This window comes from Caretta caretta, chromosome 4 (genome assembly GCF_965140235.1).
Source record: "Caretta caretta isolate rCarCar2 chromosome 4, rCarCar1.hap1, whole genome shotgun sequence".
Classification (NCBI taxonomy): Eukaryota; Metazoa; Chordata; order Testudines; family Cheloniidae; genus Caretta; species Caretta caretta.
Window position 1 is genome coordinate 153,017,911 of NC_134209.1, and position 16,393 is coordinate 153,034,303.

A 16,393-nucleotide genomic window follows, 5' to 3' on the forward strand; every position below is an offset into this window, starting at 1 on the left:
GTGAGGCGTTTGCAGAGACACTGATGGATCACGGGCAGCTGCTGCATTTACCTTCAGCTTGTCGATGGTGCCGCTCAGGGATTTCAGGCGGGCTGTCTGCTCCAGCAGCTGAGCGGCCGGGCTTCCTGCTGGGGGAGAAGAACCTGGTAAGGGGAGTTCCCTGCAGGAGCGTGACTTCCCCGGAGAGAGGGTGCCGAGTCCCAGCTGGGCGAGGGGGAGGAACTGCCCCGAGCCGGGGTCTGACAGTGACCTTGGCTAGGAGCATCAGCCCCAAGCACCCTACAAGCTGTACAGCCAGGAATCCCATCACCCAGCACTGATATGCAGCCACCTCTGACTGGGGCACAGCAGCTGTTCAGCTGAGATGGGACAGCACTGAAGAATCCTGGATCCAGGTTATCAAATGAGAAACACGACACTGCAGGGAAGTCCCCATCCCAGAGGCCCATTGAAAGCAGGAGGAATAGGGAGACTAAGCCTCTGTTCCCCCGTCCTCCAGGAGGGGCCATCATAGGAGAGGCCAGAGCGCAAATGAACAGCCCAGTGTGTGCAATGGGCAGCCCTGGGGGTCAGCAGGACCCTCTCACACAGCTCTCAGATCCCTAGGCAAGGGTGACAGCGTGGTCTGGTCCTTCAGCCCACGGGGAGCTGAGCTCCTGCCACATAAACCAACGCTGCCCATCGAACAGCGGGGCGGGCGGGGGCTGAGCAGGGTCTCGGGGATCTTCATGAGGCCATTCTGGGCCCTTCAGAAGGAAAACTGGTGAGGAGAACACTCCACCACTCAGGCGTGGTACCTGGCTCTGCCCACAGGGCGTACACTGCCAGTGAGCACAGAGGAGGCCGGGGGCGCCCAAAACTCACTGGGAGGATTCACTTGGGGGACACCTTTCGCAAGGGGAGGCAGGAAATGGCCAGCCCCCAACTAGGTGCACAGGGCACTTTGGTGACCTGCACAGCCAAGCACCCCCGGCAGGTTCTGGGGGCCCTGAATTCCTCGCGCGTCCGGCTCCCGACCGCGGGGTCTCAGAGTTCTGTCCCCTGGATACTGAGCGCAGATACACCACAGCGAGCGGCCCGAGTCGGCAGCTGCAGCCACGCAGCACCAGTCATCTCCAGAGCAAATAAAACCTTTACAGGGGCTAAAGTAACAAGCACAAATCTCCAGCCTGCTCCCCTGGACGTTCAGCGTCTGCTTCGCCCGCTCCCCAGCGCTGCCTCCCCTCGGGGAGCCGTCGGACACAGCGAGGCGTGGGGGTTACGGACCACAGCACGACCAGAGAGGGGCTTTGTAAATACCACAATGGGACAGCCTGGGCTACACCCCAGAGACAGCAGCCACCTCCAGGAGAGGACAGAAGTCCCTGGCTGGTTAGCGTGACCTCCGAACCCACAGTTCTGCCCTGGGCATGGGCCGAGAGAAGAGCATGCCCGCGGGCCCTGCCCACAACCCGTCCGAGAAGGGCCCACCCGGCCTCTGCTGGCTCAGCCCTGGCGCTGACGCGGTTACCTCCGGTAAGTTCGCTAGCAGGCCTGGGCCGAGCTGCCCCCTTGGGTCCCAGCTGACTCCGCTGACCTGCCTCCCCGGGGCACCTGCGCCAAGGAGTTGTGTGGGCAGGACGTACCCGAGCTCCTGCGTGTGACGTCCACCACCTTGGCGTCGGCACTCATCTGGTAGAGGGTCTGCAGCAGCTGGCTCGTCTTCCTGTACAGCGTGCCGGAGGCCACCTCCTCTCCCTGCCGATCTTCGGGGAGCGAGAGCTTTGGGACGTGCAGAGGGGGGAGCGCTGCCAGCTCCGTCTTCATCTGGGCTCCCTGAGCACGAAGCAACACAAGAGTGTAACCCACAGCTCCGCCCCGGGCCTGGCCCATTCTCCAATCGGCACCTCACCCCTGGGCCAGCCACAGGAGAACCAGGCAAACAGGAAGCCAGAGCTCCTTCCCAGGGATACCCAGCCACCAGCCGAGCCGTGCAGTTCCCCTCGTCTGGGGGCGTCAAGACCCCCCCTGCCACTCACCCCAGTGCAAACTGCATGAGCCCAGGGGAGCAGGAACCCAGACTCACACCCTGAGAACCTGCTCTCCGTTCCACACACCAGCAATTCAAGCAAAGGAGAACAGGAGCTGGCCTCCCAGAACAGAGCCCGGGGCCCTGGAGCGGGGCACTGCTGGCCTGGTGTCGCCTCTGTGCTGAATGGCACAGAGGAAGGAGGGATCCCTCCCCCAATGCCCAGCACTGTACCCTGGAAGCTGGTGGTGTGGAGGAGGGGAAGGATAAGGAACAGCAGCCTGAGGCATGGGAGCCCCTGGCATTTTATCCTTGCGAGTGGGTCTGCAAAGACCCCTCGTAGAGCAGAGGGGTCTGATGTTAGCTATTTGCTTCAGTAATGCCCTACAGCAGGGAGGTCCACAGGTTAACCGCACATTTCCTTTGCATTCCATCCATGGCCCTTTGCTCCTATAAACAGGATTCTGGTCAGCCAGTCTCCTCTAGATTCTCACCATAGCTCCAGACTAAAGTATCCCAGCTCCAATCCGTCTGGAATCCCGTTCCTCTGACCAGGCATACTGCCCTTCTCTGCTTCCCCCCGGGAGGGACCGGCTGGAGAGCAATGGGTGATTCCCGTAGCCAGTCGGGGCGTGTGCAGCCCAGGCCTGGCCAGATGAATGCCTGGAGGGCCCAGTGGTGCAAACCCCAAGAGATGCCCACACAGAGAGGCCCTCACCTTGAGCCGGTTGTTCTCAGTTTTGAGGTGCTCAATGGCCAGCCGCATGGCATCGATCTGTTGGAGGAGAAGAGGCGAGTCCTTCACCTGGACAGGCCCTGAGCCACCCACCATCACCTGGCCAGCGCCGACACCTGCAAACGGGGAGAGAACATCAACGGTCAAAGGAGACTAAGGAGCTGGCCAGCGGGGGTCCGAGCATCCAGGCGGGTTTGCTGCAGCCAACGTGGTCTGTGCATGCAGGGGTCAGGCTGAGATGGGAAGGAAGAGATGAATGTGTCCGTGCCAAGGAGCAACGACCCATCCATACGCCCCTCGCTGGGGCACAGAGCCATCACAGTCACGCAGCTGGAGCTGGAGAGCCCTGTGGCAGGGCCCTGGGGTCAAACCCATGCAAATACCTAGCAAGCAAAGGGGCCCAGCACCCTGACAACACCCGTCAGGGGCCACACGCCCCAGGCGAGGATCCCACGCCTGCAGAACTGCCTCTTGTCTCTGCAGCAGAGGCTGCTCCGGCCCATTCCCAGGACAGCCTGGCACTGAGCTGGAATGGGGATGCAGCCCTGCATTGCCCCGGCGGAACCAGCTCTGGGCACCTTTGTGGATCCATCTCCCCTCTGTTCCCCAGCTGGTTCCTGCCCCTCTCGGTCACTGTGTGAGCTGCCACGTGGCTTCCTTGCAGTTAGAACAACAGCACCGGAGTAGGATGCACGTCGGATTCCCAAAGCCTCAGAACCCCCTTCTCACATGCACTGGGCCTGCCCTCCTGGGGCCTACAGAGGCTAGGAGAGCTGGCAGGCTGGAGCAGGATACTGTACCTCTCTGCTGTTCCTCTGTAGTGCCGGGAGGGGAGGAAAGCACAGGAGAGACAAGAAGAAGCAGAATTAAAAGCTGAGGAGCAAGGCTCGAATGCAGCTCTGGCCAGAGAAGCCATTGTAAAAAGGGCACCATCTTGCCCTGCAGATCTGCTCCCTACGCACATTCACACCCAGTCTGCTGCCTCTTACTCCAGGAGCCCTCACAGGGCCACACAGCCTTGGAGAAGGAGCTGGATTCCATCCTGGCTCCCACACTGCCTGCTGCAGAACCCGCACGGGGGCGCAGGACCGGAGAGCCCGCCTGAGTCAGCAGAGCAGGAAGTTTCCAAAACAACACAGTTCATCACTGGAGCAAATCTGGCAGGACAAACCCGCAGGACAAACCCGCAGACCAAGATGCCATTCCTAGAGCAGCTGCATCTTGGGATGGATCCTGAGACCTGCTGACACCTCCCACCGCCTCCACTGGGCTCAGCACGCTCCGGATCGGCCTGCAGAGAGCACGAGGCAGCCAGACGGCTGTGTGAACCACAGGCAGAGAAGGAAAGATGCCAGAGCACCAGCAATTCAAGAGAACAGAGCCTTGAGCGCAAGGAAGTGGGACACAGGACGCTCCTTTCCCAGCTCTGCCACTGACTCACTCTGGGGCCTTGGAAAAGTCCCTTTGCTGTCCTGTACCACGGCTGCCCTGCTGCAAACCGGGGACCCCCGTCCCTGGCCGCCGCGCGGCAAGCGCCGACCAGCGGGGATGGGGCAGCGTTCTGAAGACAAGGGCTCCTGCTGCAACGCACACAGCCAAGCGGTACCTGTGCAGTGCGGCATCACCACCTTTCCCACTCTCACCGACACGCAGCACAGACCAACACTCACTGCAGCTCGGGAAGGAAACAGGCTACAATCCAGGGATCAGACCAGCTACCGCCAGCAACCCACCAGCCAGAGGCACGTCGCTGACCATCACCCCGAGGGCGGCGGGCCAGGAGGGCACCAGGGGCCAGTAGCATGCTCCACGTCCATGCTAGCACACAGCTGAAGGCGTCAGCACTGGACATTACCCCTCTGTATAAACGCCAGCGGGATCAGTTCAGACCCACTAACCAATCACCTCTGGGCTCCAAGGAGCGCCTGCTGCTGGACAGTCCCAGGAGCCTCAGGTCTGGGCCACTGTTGTGAAACGCAGGCAGCTGAGAACAATGGTGCCCTGGGAATCCCATGGCTCAGACCCCAGCTAGAGCCTGCAGGGAATAGGCCCTTTAAGGGCCCTTGCTAGGCCCTGCCGCACTCCTGCACTCAGCCTGGGCGGCCTGCCCCCTGCAGCTCACGCTGAGTGGAGAACTCCGGCCGTGTGCGCGAAGGGTCCCCTGCCCCTTCCCTTCCTCAGGTCTAGAGCTCATTTCACGGGGCTCACACCAGGACCCGTCCACCCAACACTGCTCTGCCTCTTGTAGGGACACAGTGCGGCAGACTGAGTTCCCTCGGGGTTCCACTCCCCATCCCCTGGGCCTTTTCCCCAGGTTTCCTTTCCAGCCTCTGGGCAGCAAGGCTGAGGCAGCCCCCAGATCCTAGGGCGGGGGCATGGGCGGATCACGCACCTCCTGCAATGCCCGAGACGATGGACGCGATTCCAGACGCAGGGGATCCACGCAGCCCCTCGATGGTGCGCTTGGACTGGTTGTTCAAGCGCTGCTTTAGCTCCATCTTTTCCGACTCCAGCTGGTCAATGTCAGCCTGAAGAGCGTCCATGGTCTCCTCAAACTCCCTGCAGGGGGAGAGAGCAAGCCACCAGCCCAGTGAGAGACGTTGGACGAGACACAGCTCAGCTGGCAGAGTTCACAGCCTCGACCCAGCAGGCTTTGCAGGATCTCATCAGGTTTGGTAACTTCCAGCACCCTCCCCCAACCATACGCTCCCCAGCCAGCTCAGGGCTTCTCACTCAAGAGGGGGCGGCCTCCACCCATTTCCCTGGGAGGCTGGTCTGGTCTGCAGGCGACGATCTCACGCGCAGGAAGCGTTGCCGGACAATCAGCCCTTCATCCCTTTTGCTTTCTCCTGGTTCTAGCTCTATCAGGCTGACCCACTGCTGTCTCCCTGGGAGTTCACGGCGCTCCAGCACCCGTCGTCCGGACACAGCTACGCTATTACCTGGGTCTGGCAATGGTGTGAAATACAAACGTCCTGCACCACACACAAAGCAGCCAGAATGCAGCCTATTCTGAGATGCAACCTCTCTGCCCTGCCCAAACCTGCCTCACATCAGCCACTAGCTGCCCCAGGGTAACGGCTGTGCCTAGCCACCCCTGAGCTCCAGAACGGCCCTGGAAACCATGGCAAGCTGCTAACACTGCTACCCCTTCTGCCCAGGCTCCTCCCTTAGCAGGTGCTCTCCCCTGGCCTAGACCATCCCGAATCCCCCAGGAGGCTGGGAAACCCACTCACTTCTCCTTCTTTTTGAGCAGAGCCTGGGTCTCGTCCAGCTTGGTTTGGATCTTCTCCACCCGGTCATCCGCGTCCTTGGACGAGCTGTCAAGCTTCTTCTCCAAGAGACTGAGGCGCACATTTGCTTCACTCAGCTCCTCGCCCTGGAGCAGCAGGGGAGAAAGCGAAGTGCTCCAGGCCCCTGAGGGTGGACAGCATGTTCCGGGGCCCTGGAGCGCCCGCCCCCAGTTGCAACCAATAGCCAGCACACGCCACCATGTCCTGACTGGCTCCGGGGATCAGGTCAGGCGAACACCAACCAGCTACCTGGGGGGAGGACTGGCGCGTCCCTTATGGTTGATGCCACAGGCCACTGCTACAAGGGACGCTTGCGTCTCCCCCGGGGAAACCGATCCAAATGGCTAACAGGCCCCAGGCAGCTCTACAGGAAGTGGGAGCAACCCAGGCAGGCAGCGGCCTACTGCCCAGGTGAAGTGCACTCCCCAAGGCTGCAGGGTTCTGCACCGGCCAACAGGAAAGGCAGATTAGGGAACAGACCACGGATGAGCTCACCTTGATTTTGAGCGATTTCTTCAGCTCTTTGATGACAGTCTCTCTGTCTTCCAGCTTCAGTCCCAGGCCCTCGGCATCTGTGATCTCGGCCCGGAGCGCGGCTGCCCTCAGATTGACAGGAGGAGGGGGCTGCAGGGACAAGGGAGGGGGTTGGTCGAATATCGCCAGCTGATGGATTCCAGTGCTTGCTCATGGTGAAAACCAGGCAGGACGCTGCTGAGGGAATGCCCCCCAAATCTGCACGACAGGCAACTGCCCGGCTCCCCGAGTCCCTGACAATCCAGGGAGGGCTGGTCTTGCTGGCCGGGAAGGTGATGGAGCTAAGACACACCTACTGGTCTGTAAGCATCTGCCAAGCTGCACAGACAGCAGGGTGGGCTTCTGATGCAAGGTGCTGGCCCCTCACCCTGCGAACAGCGTCAAAGGAGAGAGCCCGCTCTGCCCAGAACACCCCCATCAAACCCAGCTACGAGGGGCTGTGCCCATCGGCATCTGCTGAGCGCACTGCAGCGTGACCATCCGTGTCAGCAAACGGCCTGCCGGAGATCAGGGTGGGCTTTCCATCTCCTCCCGCCATCCACAGGAAATCAGGGCCTCCCCTGGAGGAAGTGACAGCTCAGTTCAGCGGCCCTGGCCCAGCCCGAAGGTGCCCCCCAGCCGCGCCCCACCTTGGTCTGTGGCCGGTCGGCGTCATACTCTCCCTCCTGCATAGCAGTGGCCATCTTGTTCATGGTTGCAATGAGGACGTTACAGGACTGGCGCAGGCAGTCGTAGGGGTTGATGCCCTGGCTGCCGTAGATCTGCAGAGGATGGAGAGAGAGAATTACCCCGTTTCAAGGTGCCCTTTGCTAGGGCCCCACTGCCAGCAAGGCTTCCTGCACTCGCTCCACACCGCTGATCACCGGCCTTGTGGTGCAGTCAGTCCCTGTGGCCACGAGGAGGCTGCAGACCGAGGGGGTAGGTGAGTGGCAGGTCCCTACGCTTCAGCGTTAACGAGCTGTCACTCCACTCAGGCTCATCCCAAAGTCACCATGGGGCTGGAGTGAGATACAAGCTGCTCTGAGGCCAACAGGTATTCGTTCCCCATGGGCAGAGGGCTTAGGGAAGCTGAGAACAGGGTTCCCACCTGCTCGCTTGCTTTGAAGGCCAGATCTTCCAGCTTGACGGCCAGGAGCCCTTCATTCTCCGTCAGCGGGGCGATCATCTGGGCCCCCGCGGCAGCCATCTCCTGCAGCACCGCCACCACCCAGGTCAGGTGCTTGCGGCAGTCCAGCAGCGTGTCCGACACCTGGGGTCAGGCAGACAGAGGGCGATTACGGGACTCGCCCCAACAGTAAGAGACCGCGGAGGGCCGTTCAGTTAACGTCTTTGGGAGCATCGTCAGGGAGAAGATCCTGGGCAGCAGGAAGGAAGGACAGCCCAGGAAGTGAAAAGGGCGGGGGATTCTTGTCACCACCTGAGCCCAAGGTTCCTGCTCTCTGCACTTGCCCTACTGGTTCCCTCAGTCCTTCCTGCTGGCGCGGCTTCCCTGGGCTGTGTGCAGTCCCTGCTGTGACACGGGCCACGTGGGCTCAGGTTCCTTTCATAGAATCATCGAATATCGGGGTTGGAAGGGACCTCAGGAGGTCACCTAGTCCAACCCCCTGTTCAAAGCAGGACCAATCCCCAATTTTTGCCCCAGATCCCTAAATGGCCCCCTCAAGGATTGAACTCACTACCCTGGGTTTAGCAGGCCAATGCTCACACAACTGAGCTATCCCTCGCCCCCCATTTACCCAGGGAAGTTCTGTTACCCAGACCACATTACAGATGGCAGCTCAAGGCCGTGGCTCAGTCAGGAAGAAGCAGCCAGGGCTCTCCTAGCTCGGTCTTATGCTCTACTCACTAGGCCGTGTGCCTCCTGGCCATGCGTTCCTCCTCTCAAAGCAAGGACTCTGCCCGCAAGGTGACTGCAGTGTCTTGTGTTCCACTCCCACCTCAGCCAGCTCCTCCCACTCCCGATCCATTCCCCGCTAGCTGTTCTCTCTAGCACTGCTCTGATCGGTCATGCGTCCCAGCCCATTCAGGAAAAGGGCCGGGGCAAGTCACTGCACAGCCATGTTTTTATGCAGGGCCCAGGTACACGTGTAACACAACCCGAAAGGCAGAAGAGACCCGCAGCAGCGAATGCCAGCAGTCCCAGCCAGGCAAACAAAGGCACACGCTGGCTCGCCCACAATGCACTGATTGCACCAGCTCTCCCCCACTGCGCACTCTGCCTCTGCTCTCCCCAAGGGAGCATTCAGGCCAGGCAGGCGATAGCATCCTTAGCACCAGACTAGTACTAAAAACCCGTCACGGGGCGGGGGGAGAGAGTCCCATGGAGGGGGCCGGGTGAGATGAGGTGAGGGAGGGAGAGAAAATGGCATCTGGTGTGCAGGACTATAATGGAGCTGATTAAAGTGGGAGCCTCCCCTTCACCAGAACCCAAACGATCCTCCCACTCCAGCCCGCAGCTGCCTCCCTCTGAGCAGCCTCCTTCCCCTCACCCCAGTGCAGCACTGCCTGCTGGCATGTGTATCCTCTGCAGGCTGCATCACCCAGCAGGAGGGTGGCTGCAATGTTCAGCAGTTCATGGCCATCTGCGGTGCCCCTGTGGCTCCTGGCAAGCTGCCGGTGCAGCCCTGGCGGGGCAGCATTCGGCTGCCCCGTCCTACAGGAACTTCCCCCTGGGGCTGTTCGGCCCTGGCTAGCCCCACCTGCTGTCCGAAGCCAAGTGCTGCAGGTATCCCAGGTGCGTCTGTTCCGGGCATGCGGCGTCTAATCTTCTTGCAGAACTGGCGGATGTCGCTGCAGGAGGTCTCCAGGCCCTTGAGGAGGATGGCGAGGTCGGACGCCTCCTGCCCCGTCTGCCAGGCGCATGGAAGGGAGGAAGGGAGGGGGAGAGAAAGCTCAACACCTGAGATGCCGAGGGCCAGAGCATCAGCTGGCTCACGGTGGCGTAGCCACTGGCTTCAACGGAGCAACGCCACCGTACGCCAGCCGCGGTGCTGGCCCCGAATGCAGAGGGGAAGAAGGGTGGCAGGAAGTCACCTGCTCACCTGCAGGAAGGACCGCAATCGACCCACTTCCACGCCCATGCAGTCCAAGGCACTCTGGGTGAACTGTGGGACAAGCACAAGCGCCGTTAGTACAGGGCAAAGCAGACTAAGCGAGACGACCTTGCCTGGGGACAGAGCGGGGCTGAGCTCTCTGGGATTACAGGCTGCCAGAGCTCGGAGATTCTGGCTGCCCAGGAGTCTGGGCTGCTTTGCTTTCGGGGTGTTATGTTGTGAGGCACCAGGACACAGGTGCTCTCTGAAGGGAGGCCGGACAGCGCCGACTGCTCCTCTGCAGGTACCGGGCTCAGCGCCGTGTGTTCTCAACTCCTCTTCCCTGCTCTTTACTCACCAGCCCATTGGCAGGGCCCATCCCACAACAGCTGTGTCCTCACCCTTCCCCCCGCACGCCCACTGGTGGGGGAGAAGTGGGACTCGGGGGGAGAAGCGGGCAGCTGGCAAGCCCACGCTAGCAGGGAACGAGGACGTGTTCCAAAGCTCTCATTAGGGAGGCAGCTGCAGCTCTTCCGGGCTGCAGCTCCACCTTGCCGGTCAGCCTGCCCGTGCAGTGAATCCTTCCCCAGGGCCCGCAGCAGGGGCCGCACGGCCACTACTCCACCTTAATGTGGTCCGCCAGCTGCATGGTGCAGTCTTCGGCTTGTTCCACCAGGTGGATGCTGTACAGGTGCTGGAAGGAGACGGAGAGAGGCGTTAGCACCCCTGGCACAGCCCACGCAGAGCCACGTGCCTACAACCCGTTTCCTAGCAGAGAACGGCTGGTCAGGCTGGCGCTGGGGAGCGAACGTGGGCCTGCCCCATCTGCACTCGGCCTGCGGGCAGCTGGATGTGCCGCAGACGATAACACCGACGCAGAAGCACGCTCAGAGGTTTGCCCTTTGGTAACGGCGATAGGAACCAGACTGGAGTTAATCCAGCAGAGCCACACGCCGTCCCCAACTCCTGCACCTGGCTTCATATGTTTGGGGAGAGGGAAGTGTGCTGGGCTAGGGGGTGGAGGACAGCAGACTGGCTGCAGTAGCACATGCTGAGGGGCTCTCTGGGATACCTGGAGTGGACAATCAATCAGATACCCCCTTGGGAACGGGGCCTGATCCCATGGATTGAGCTGAGATTCTCCTGCTCCAGTATTCTCCTCTGTGCTTGGACAGGGGGCCTGGCGAGGCTGGGATTCCTGCCAAGCCTAGAGGGATTATGGGAAGTTCTGGCAGGTCTATTTCAGTCTCTGACGTGGGGACATGGCCCTGTGGGACAGTGGTGATGGCTTCTGCAGCCAGCGTCCTAGGACACCCAGATAAGGGATGCCGGCACAGGAATGGCTAGGCATCTCCCTTCTCTAGGGAGGGAATTCAGAGCACTGGAGAACAGGAGATCTCGTCATGGGCCAGCAGGGGAACCAGATCTCAGTGTTCAGGAGGCAGAGGGGAAAGAAGGAAAGGTGGTGACGGGAAGCTAGCTACTTAGCCCGCAGCCTGGGAGGGTTCCCTGAAAGCAGCAATGCCAGATGGGGCTCGGCAAACCTCAACCCCACTTCACTGCTCCCATCCTGCGCAGCTCAGATTGCCTTGCACCTGCCCTGGGGCCAGTGCCCGGAGCGCTAGAGGGGCACGGAGCCGGCACCTGCCTGCGGCACAGACCGCACCGCCTACCTGGTAGTACTTGATAGCTTTGGTGAGCGGCTCCACGTTGACCGTCTCATCCAGCTGGTCCTTGTGCAGCAGCTGAATCAGGAAGTCCAGCGAGCGCTCATGGACGCTCATCTCGGGGTAGAGCAGCCCCACCTTCTTGTAGACCTCAACGCTGCACTTACTCAGGGCCCTGGCGCGAGGAGCAAATACCATCAGCTAGTCTGGGACAAGTGTCTGGTCTCTGCAGGAGCCCTGCAAACGCACAGGGGCTCTAGTTCTGGACGCCCCCACTTGGGCCTGACTGTCAGAGGCGCTGAACGGCCGCAGCTCGTCACAGCTAATGGGAGCTGCCGGTGCTCAGCATCCGTCCTAAGCCCAGGCCCCCAGCACAACCCAAAGAGGGAGGGCACTTCTGGTGACTGGGACCAGCAGCAGCACTAGACGCATGGGGCTCCAGGGAAGGGACCCCGCAAGCGAAAGTCTATTCCAATCTCTGGGCTCGCTGTCGGGCTTTGAGCATGGACCCAGTGCCGTTGGGTGGGGAGCAGCCCCTGCGGGGGCGCTGGGGAGGTTTCTCTGCGTTTCAGTGGCACGCCTGGGGAGCTGCCGGTGGAAGGATTCTCCGTCTGGCCTCGGCAGCAGTAACGTGAACGTCTGAGCCCAAGCTGCAGCACTCAGTGCTTCTAGTGGCTGCTCACAATCCCATCAGACCTCTGGGAACGCCTTCCTGGAGGCCAGAGCCCACCACACCCCTCCCTCGGCCGCTGTGTTCAGGACGAGGTGCCTCCCTGGCCCTCAGCCATTCTGGACGTGTGACGGGTTCCCCACCCTCTGCAGGAACGGGGCACCCTAGGTGCTCTCCTCGCAGAGCGCCGGGGATCCAAAGGCTGGGTGCACGGTGCAGGGCACCTGGGGTACTCACTGTTCGTATTTGTGCAGCGTCGCTTGCAGGAGGCTGAGCGAATACACCAGCCCTGCAGCAAAGCTCAGCTGCTCCCCTGGGGCACCCCGCAGGCCTGTGCGCTCAGCACAGGTTTCATTCAGCTCGAACTTCTCCTGGGCCTGCTTGCTGATCAGCTCGGCCTGTTCCAGAAGAGACAGAGCAGTCTCAGCCCCGGGCTACCCAGCACGGCGACACATCCCCCCTTCTGCTCCCCGCTGCCCAGCATCCCTGCCAAGGAGCTGTACTTGCTGGGACAGGCTCTCCAGCACCAGCTGATGGGCATTTCACTCAGTGCCATGGACCAGACCTGGGCAGGCACCAGCTTACGCAGCTTCAGTCACAGTCACTGCTGCCATTTTATCCGATTCAAGGGGTTTTCTTGTGTTTCCATCAGCTTCACTCCCCTGCAGCCTGCCCTCCATACCCTCCCGCTTGCAGCCTCCCACCTTTTCATCCTGGTGATAGGGTGTGCGCCTCACACTAGGCCTGCAGGAGCTGAATTAGGCCAGTGGGCCCAATCAGCTGGTTAGGCTGCAAACAGGGGAGCTTGAGGCTGGAGGCAGCTCATCGGAGAGACACTCTCCTGCTAGAGACAGGCAGGGAGCAGCGGGGCTGCAGAGACGAGTTGCCTGACATTACTCCCTGGGCGGAGGGAGTTGAGAGGCCAGCAAACCCAGAGGAGTGGGGAGGGCCAGGAGGTATGAAAGCGGCTCAGGAAAAGGCAGCAAGGTGCAGGAAATGGACCTTGGCTGCTGTGTGGAGGTCCCTGAGCCCCTGGGCTCCCCTGCCAGCCACTGCGGGAGTGGCACTGGAAGGCAGTGAAGGCACCTGCTTGAGACTGCAGGTGAGCGGGGAACCTTGATGCCCTCCAGCTGGAAAGGGAAGAGGATGCTGCTCCTGAGTGAGACAGAGCGAGAGAAGCTGCAGAGGAGATACTGAGGGCATGTACCTGCTGGAAGGACTGTCAGCCTTGGCAGACAGAGCTAATCCCCAGAACCACCAGGAGGCGGCGCCATCCAGCACTGAGTAGAGCAACCCATCACAGGCCCCCAGCCCCCATCCTTCTGGCAGACGACGCCCAGATGAGATGCCCTTCAGAGCCCAGCAGTGCTGCTCGGGTGGGCTAGAGGGGCTCACTGAAGTCCTGCGGGAGGGAGGGCCTAGCTCTGCCACACAGCACCACCCGGGGGCCAATGGAGTAGCCCTGAGCCCCTCAGCTCGCAGCACAGAAATAAGCTGAAGTGGGATGAAAACAAGCCGCTCGCTTTCTTCCTCTGCCGCTCCCTGCCCTAAACGTGTCAAAGGCGGAGGTGCCTGGTGCAGGCGGGGGGGTGTCCTTTGCTACCTTGCAGATGAGCCGGGGGATGAGCAGCAGCACCAGGATGCAGTCGTGGTCCCCTCCGTGGCGCAGGAAGCTGTCAGGCATGAAGGCGGTGAGGAGGGAGACATGCCGGTTGGCCTGCTGCACCTCCATCTGGCGCAGCTCCATCTCAATGGCCTGAAGGAGACAAAGGGAAAAATCAAACGGAGCCTGGAAGAAAGGACCAGGAGCCATGTGAGGCCGTCTCCCCAGGCCTCCAGCCTGCTCGCTGGCATTCCGCGGGGGGCGCAGACCTGCCAGTCTGTGCAGTAGGTTAGAGTCCGAGCCACATTCCCGCCCCTGTCCCAGAGCCACATTCCCACGGCTGCTGGAGGGAAGGAGATTCCTTCTCACTGTCTATTAGATACACTGCCTTGGTGCAGGCCCCGAAGGGCAGGGTCCCTGTCCTGGGGAGGGCAAACGTCAGTCATCCTGGCTGTACCCTTGTTACCATTCCTTCCAGCCAGCGCAAGTTCACGTCAGGGTTCAGCAGACAAAACCCCATTTTCAAGCACTTGCTGCTGTGCGAAAACCGTTACAGTTTGGGCCGACGTCTCTCAGAACAAAGGTACTCGTAACACCCCTTTCCCACCCCCACACGTTAATGCCCGGTATCTCCCTCCGCAACACTCGCCCTTCCAGCACCCCTGCCAAGTAGCTAAGAGCTCCACTGCCATGCAGAGCACACAGGTGTCCCTGTCTGCCAGGGGTCTGCTAGCCACTCGCCCACACTGCTGGGAGTGGAAGAGGAGCGGTTCTCAGCAGTTATGCCATTTTGCAGACTCTTTGGTGCTCTCACTCACTAGCGGCGCAGCCCTTGGGGAGGCCTCTGGCATCCTCAGAACAACACGGCAGCCTTGGAAAGCTGCCAAGCACAGGAAGCTATGCTGTACACTCTCTCCTGCACCTGGAGCACTGCCCATGGGAACACACACACCTGGGTCCTACACACCGACACGCCCAGCTGTTCTCCGTACCTTCGCATGGGCCTTAGTCTCTGCAAATTTAATCTTGAAGTCGAACATCTCTGGCGGAGGCTGCTGTTGTCTCTCAACAGAAGCTTCTTGCTGGTTCATGAGCTCTCGGTTCACATCCTGATTGCAGGAGGAGAGGGGAGAATTAGCAGTACAACAGAACTGCCATCTCCTCGCCCCCGAATACCCACAGGGGGACAGGCCGGGACGAGAGGATAACGGGGCAATCAAGGAAGAGGAAGGGGAGTTGAATATCTGGGTGCACTCAGCTGAGGAGTCTCCCCAGCGCTGGGCCTAGCACCAGTTCCCAAGGGGACACAGGGCAGACTGCTCAGGTCCCAGAAGAACAATCACGCAGGGCGGGGAGGACAACTAGATCTGTCTCCCCACCCGCATTTCCATGATGGTCTCACTTGCCTGCTGCCAGCGCCCCCAGGAATCCTTAGGGAATCCCCTCCACCTGCACACTTGGGGCTTCTCTTTCATACCTGCAGCCCCCGGGACACAACGCAACACCCACATTTGGGAGCACGTTAGCCCACTGCTTCCAGCAGCTCCCAGTCTGTGCTTCCCCACTGCGGAGCAGACGGATGGCCAGGAGGCAGCAGAAACACAAGCAATCAGAGGAAGTTTCCCTCAGAGTAAACTAGTATTCAGGTTGCTCTGGCTTAGCTGGATGTTCTCGTCTAAATCAGGAGCTCAACTCCTAGGGTAGCAGCAGCTGGTTCCGGGTGCGTTTGCAGGGCCAGCAGCAGCCCCTGCAGGGTTGGTCCCGTCCCCTCTCCTCTGCAGTGCTCTTGCCTGCTGAGGGCTCTGCCTCCTTGTCACTAAAGCCCTTCCCCGAAGCAGCTGCTGCTCTGATGGGTGCTGAGCAGTTCAGCCAGCTCCTCCCAGAAGCATGGGGTGCAGCCCCTCCCCGGCCCCACCAGGCCGCAGTGCCAGGTGGTGCTCAAGGACTTTACCTGCAGGTGTGCGGTCAGCTCCCTGTATTTCTTGATGGTCTGCTGGTAATCTGCCACCGTCTCCTGGGCAGCCTCCACGCGCTTCTCCACCTCACGGACCCGTGCCGTTGCCATGTCCAGCTGCTCACGCAGCTCCAGCTCCGTCTCCCTGGCGTTCTCCTGCAGCTCGTCATTCATCTCGTTCATGGCTTCCTAGCAGGAAGAAGGGGCTACACAGCTCGGCCTGCCAGACCACAGGAGCGTGGGGCTTTCAGAGGAGGGAAGGGGCACAGCTTCGGGGCTGACCAGGAGATCAGCCACAGTGATCGTGCCCAGCAAGAGCTTGGGAGATCCGCCAACCCTGGTGACTTCATTGAGCCTCGCCTGAGCCCTTCCAGCATCCCTGCTTAGGCAGCATCCAGCATGGCTCTGCCGTGTCAGGGGAACAGCCCACCCAGCGCACCTCTCCCACTGCTGCGCCCCATCCTCTGGCCAGCCTGGCTGCAGACCTCACACAGACAAAGGAGCACGCGTGGGTTCTGTCTCGCTCCTCTCTGACCCCCGACAGAGAGCTCTGCCTGCTGGGCAGCTTACCAGGTCACCGACGGTCTCGCGCAGCTCCCGGACCTTCTCCTCCAGGTCCAGGTTTCTCTCCGTCAGAGTCTCCACCATCTCTTCAGCACCCAGCGCAGCATCCACCTGCGGACACAGGGCTCAAAAGCTTGACCCTGACCTGGACTCCCACATTCCTACACCCCTGCATAAGAACATACGATCAACCATCCTAGGTCAACCCTATGGTTCATCTAACCCAGTGTCCTATCTTCCCACAGTGGCCAGTCGCTTCAGAGGGAGTGAACAGAACAGGGTCATTATCGAGTGATCCATGCCATCGACCATTCCCAGCTTCCAGCAGTCAG

At 60.9% G+C, this 16,393-nt stretch overlaps 1 protein-coding gene across 11 annotated transcripts in view; it reads right to left on the reverse strand.

Annotated features, from left to right (window-relative positions):
* DCTN1 (dynactin subunit 1) overlaps positions 1-16,393 on the reverse strand; it is a 138,612-nt gene that overhangs the window by 4,405 nt on the left and 117,814 nt on the right. For 7 of the 11 annotated variants that reach the window (XM_048846488.2, XM_048846489.2, XM_048846487.2 and 4 more), the window contains 18 exons: positions 16,068-16,172; positions 15,495-15,686; positions 14,536-14,652; positions 13,544-13,696; positions 12,178-12,338; positions 11,277-11,445; positions 10,229-10,297; positions 9,613-9,675; positions 9,271-9,420; positions 7,659-7,820; positions 7,201-7,332; positions 6,533-6,661; positions 5,981-6,123; positions 5,137-5,303; positions 3,545-3,559; positions 2,727-2,860; positions 1,626-1,815; positions 52-128 (listed from right to left, as the gene is read on the reverse strand). In XM_048846488.2, the coding sequence (XP_048702445.2) occupies positions 52-128; positions 1,626-1,815; positions 2,727-2,860; positions 3,545-3,559; positions 5,137-5,303; positions 5,981-6,123; positions 6,533-6,661; positions 7,201-7,332; positions 7,659-7,820; positions 9,271-9,420; positions 9,613-9,675; positions 10,229-10,297; positions 11,277-11,445; positions 12,178-12,338; positions 13,544-13,696; positions 14,536-14,652; positions 15,495-15,686; positions 16,068-16,172 (2,328 nt within the window). The remainder of the gene's footprint in view (positions 1-51; positions 129-1,625; positions 1,816-2,726; positions 2,861-3,544; positions 3,560-5,136; positions 5,304-5,980; positions 6,124-6,532; positions 6,662-7,200; positions 7,333-7,658; positions 7,821-9,270; positions 9,421-9,612; positions 9,676-10,228; positions 10,298-11,276; positions 11,446-12,177; positions 12,339-13,543; positions 13,697-14,535; positions 14,653-15,494; positions 15,687-16,067; positions 16,173-16,393) is intronic. The other 4 variants (XM_048846491.2, XM_048846484.2, XM_048846483.2 and 1 more) reach the window with 3 other exon arrangements.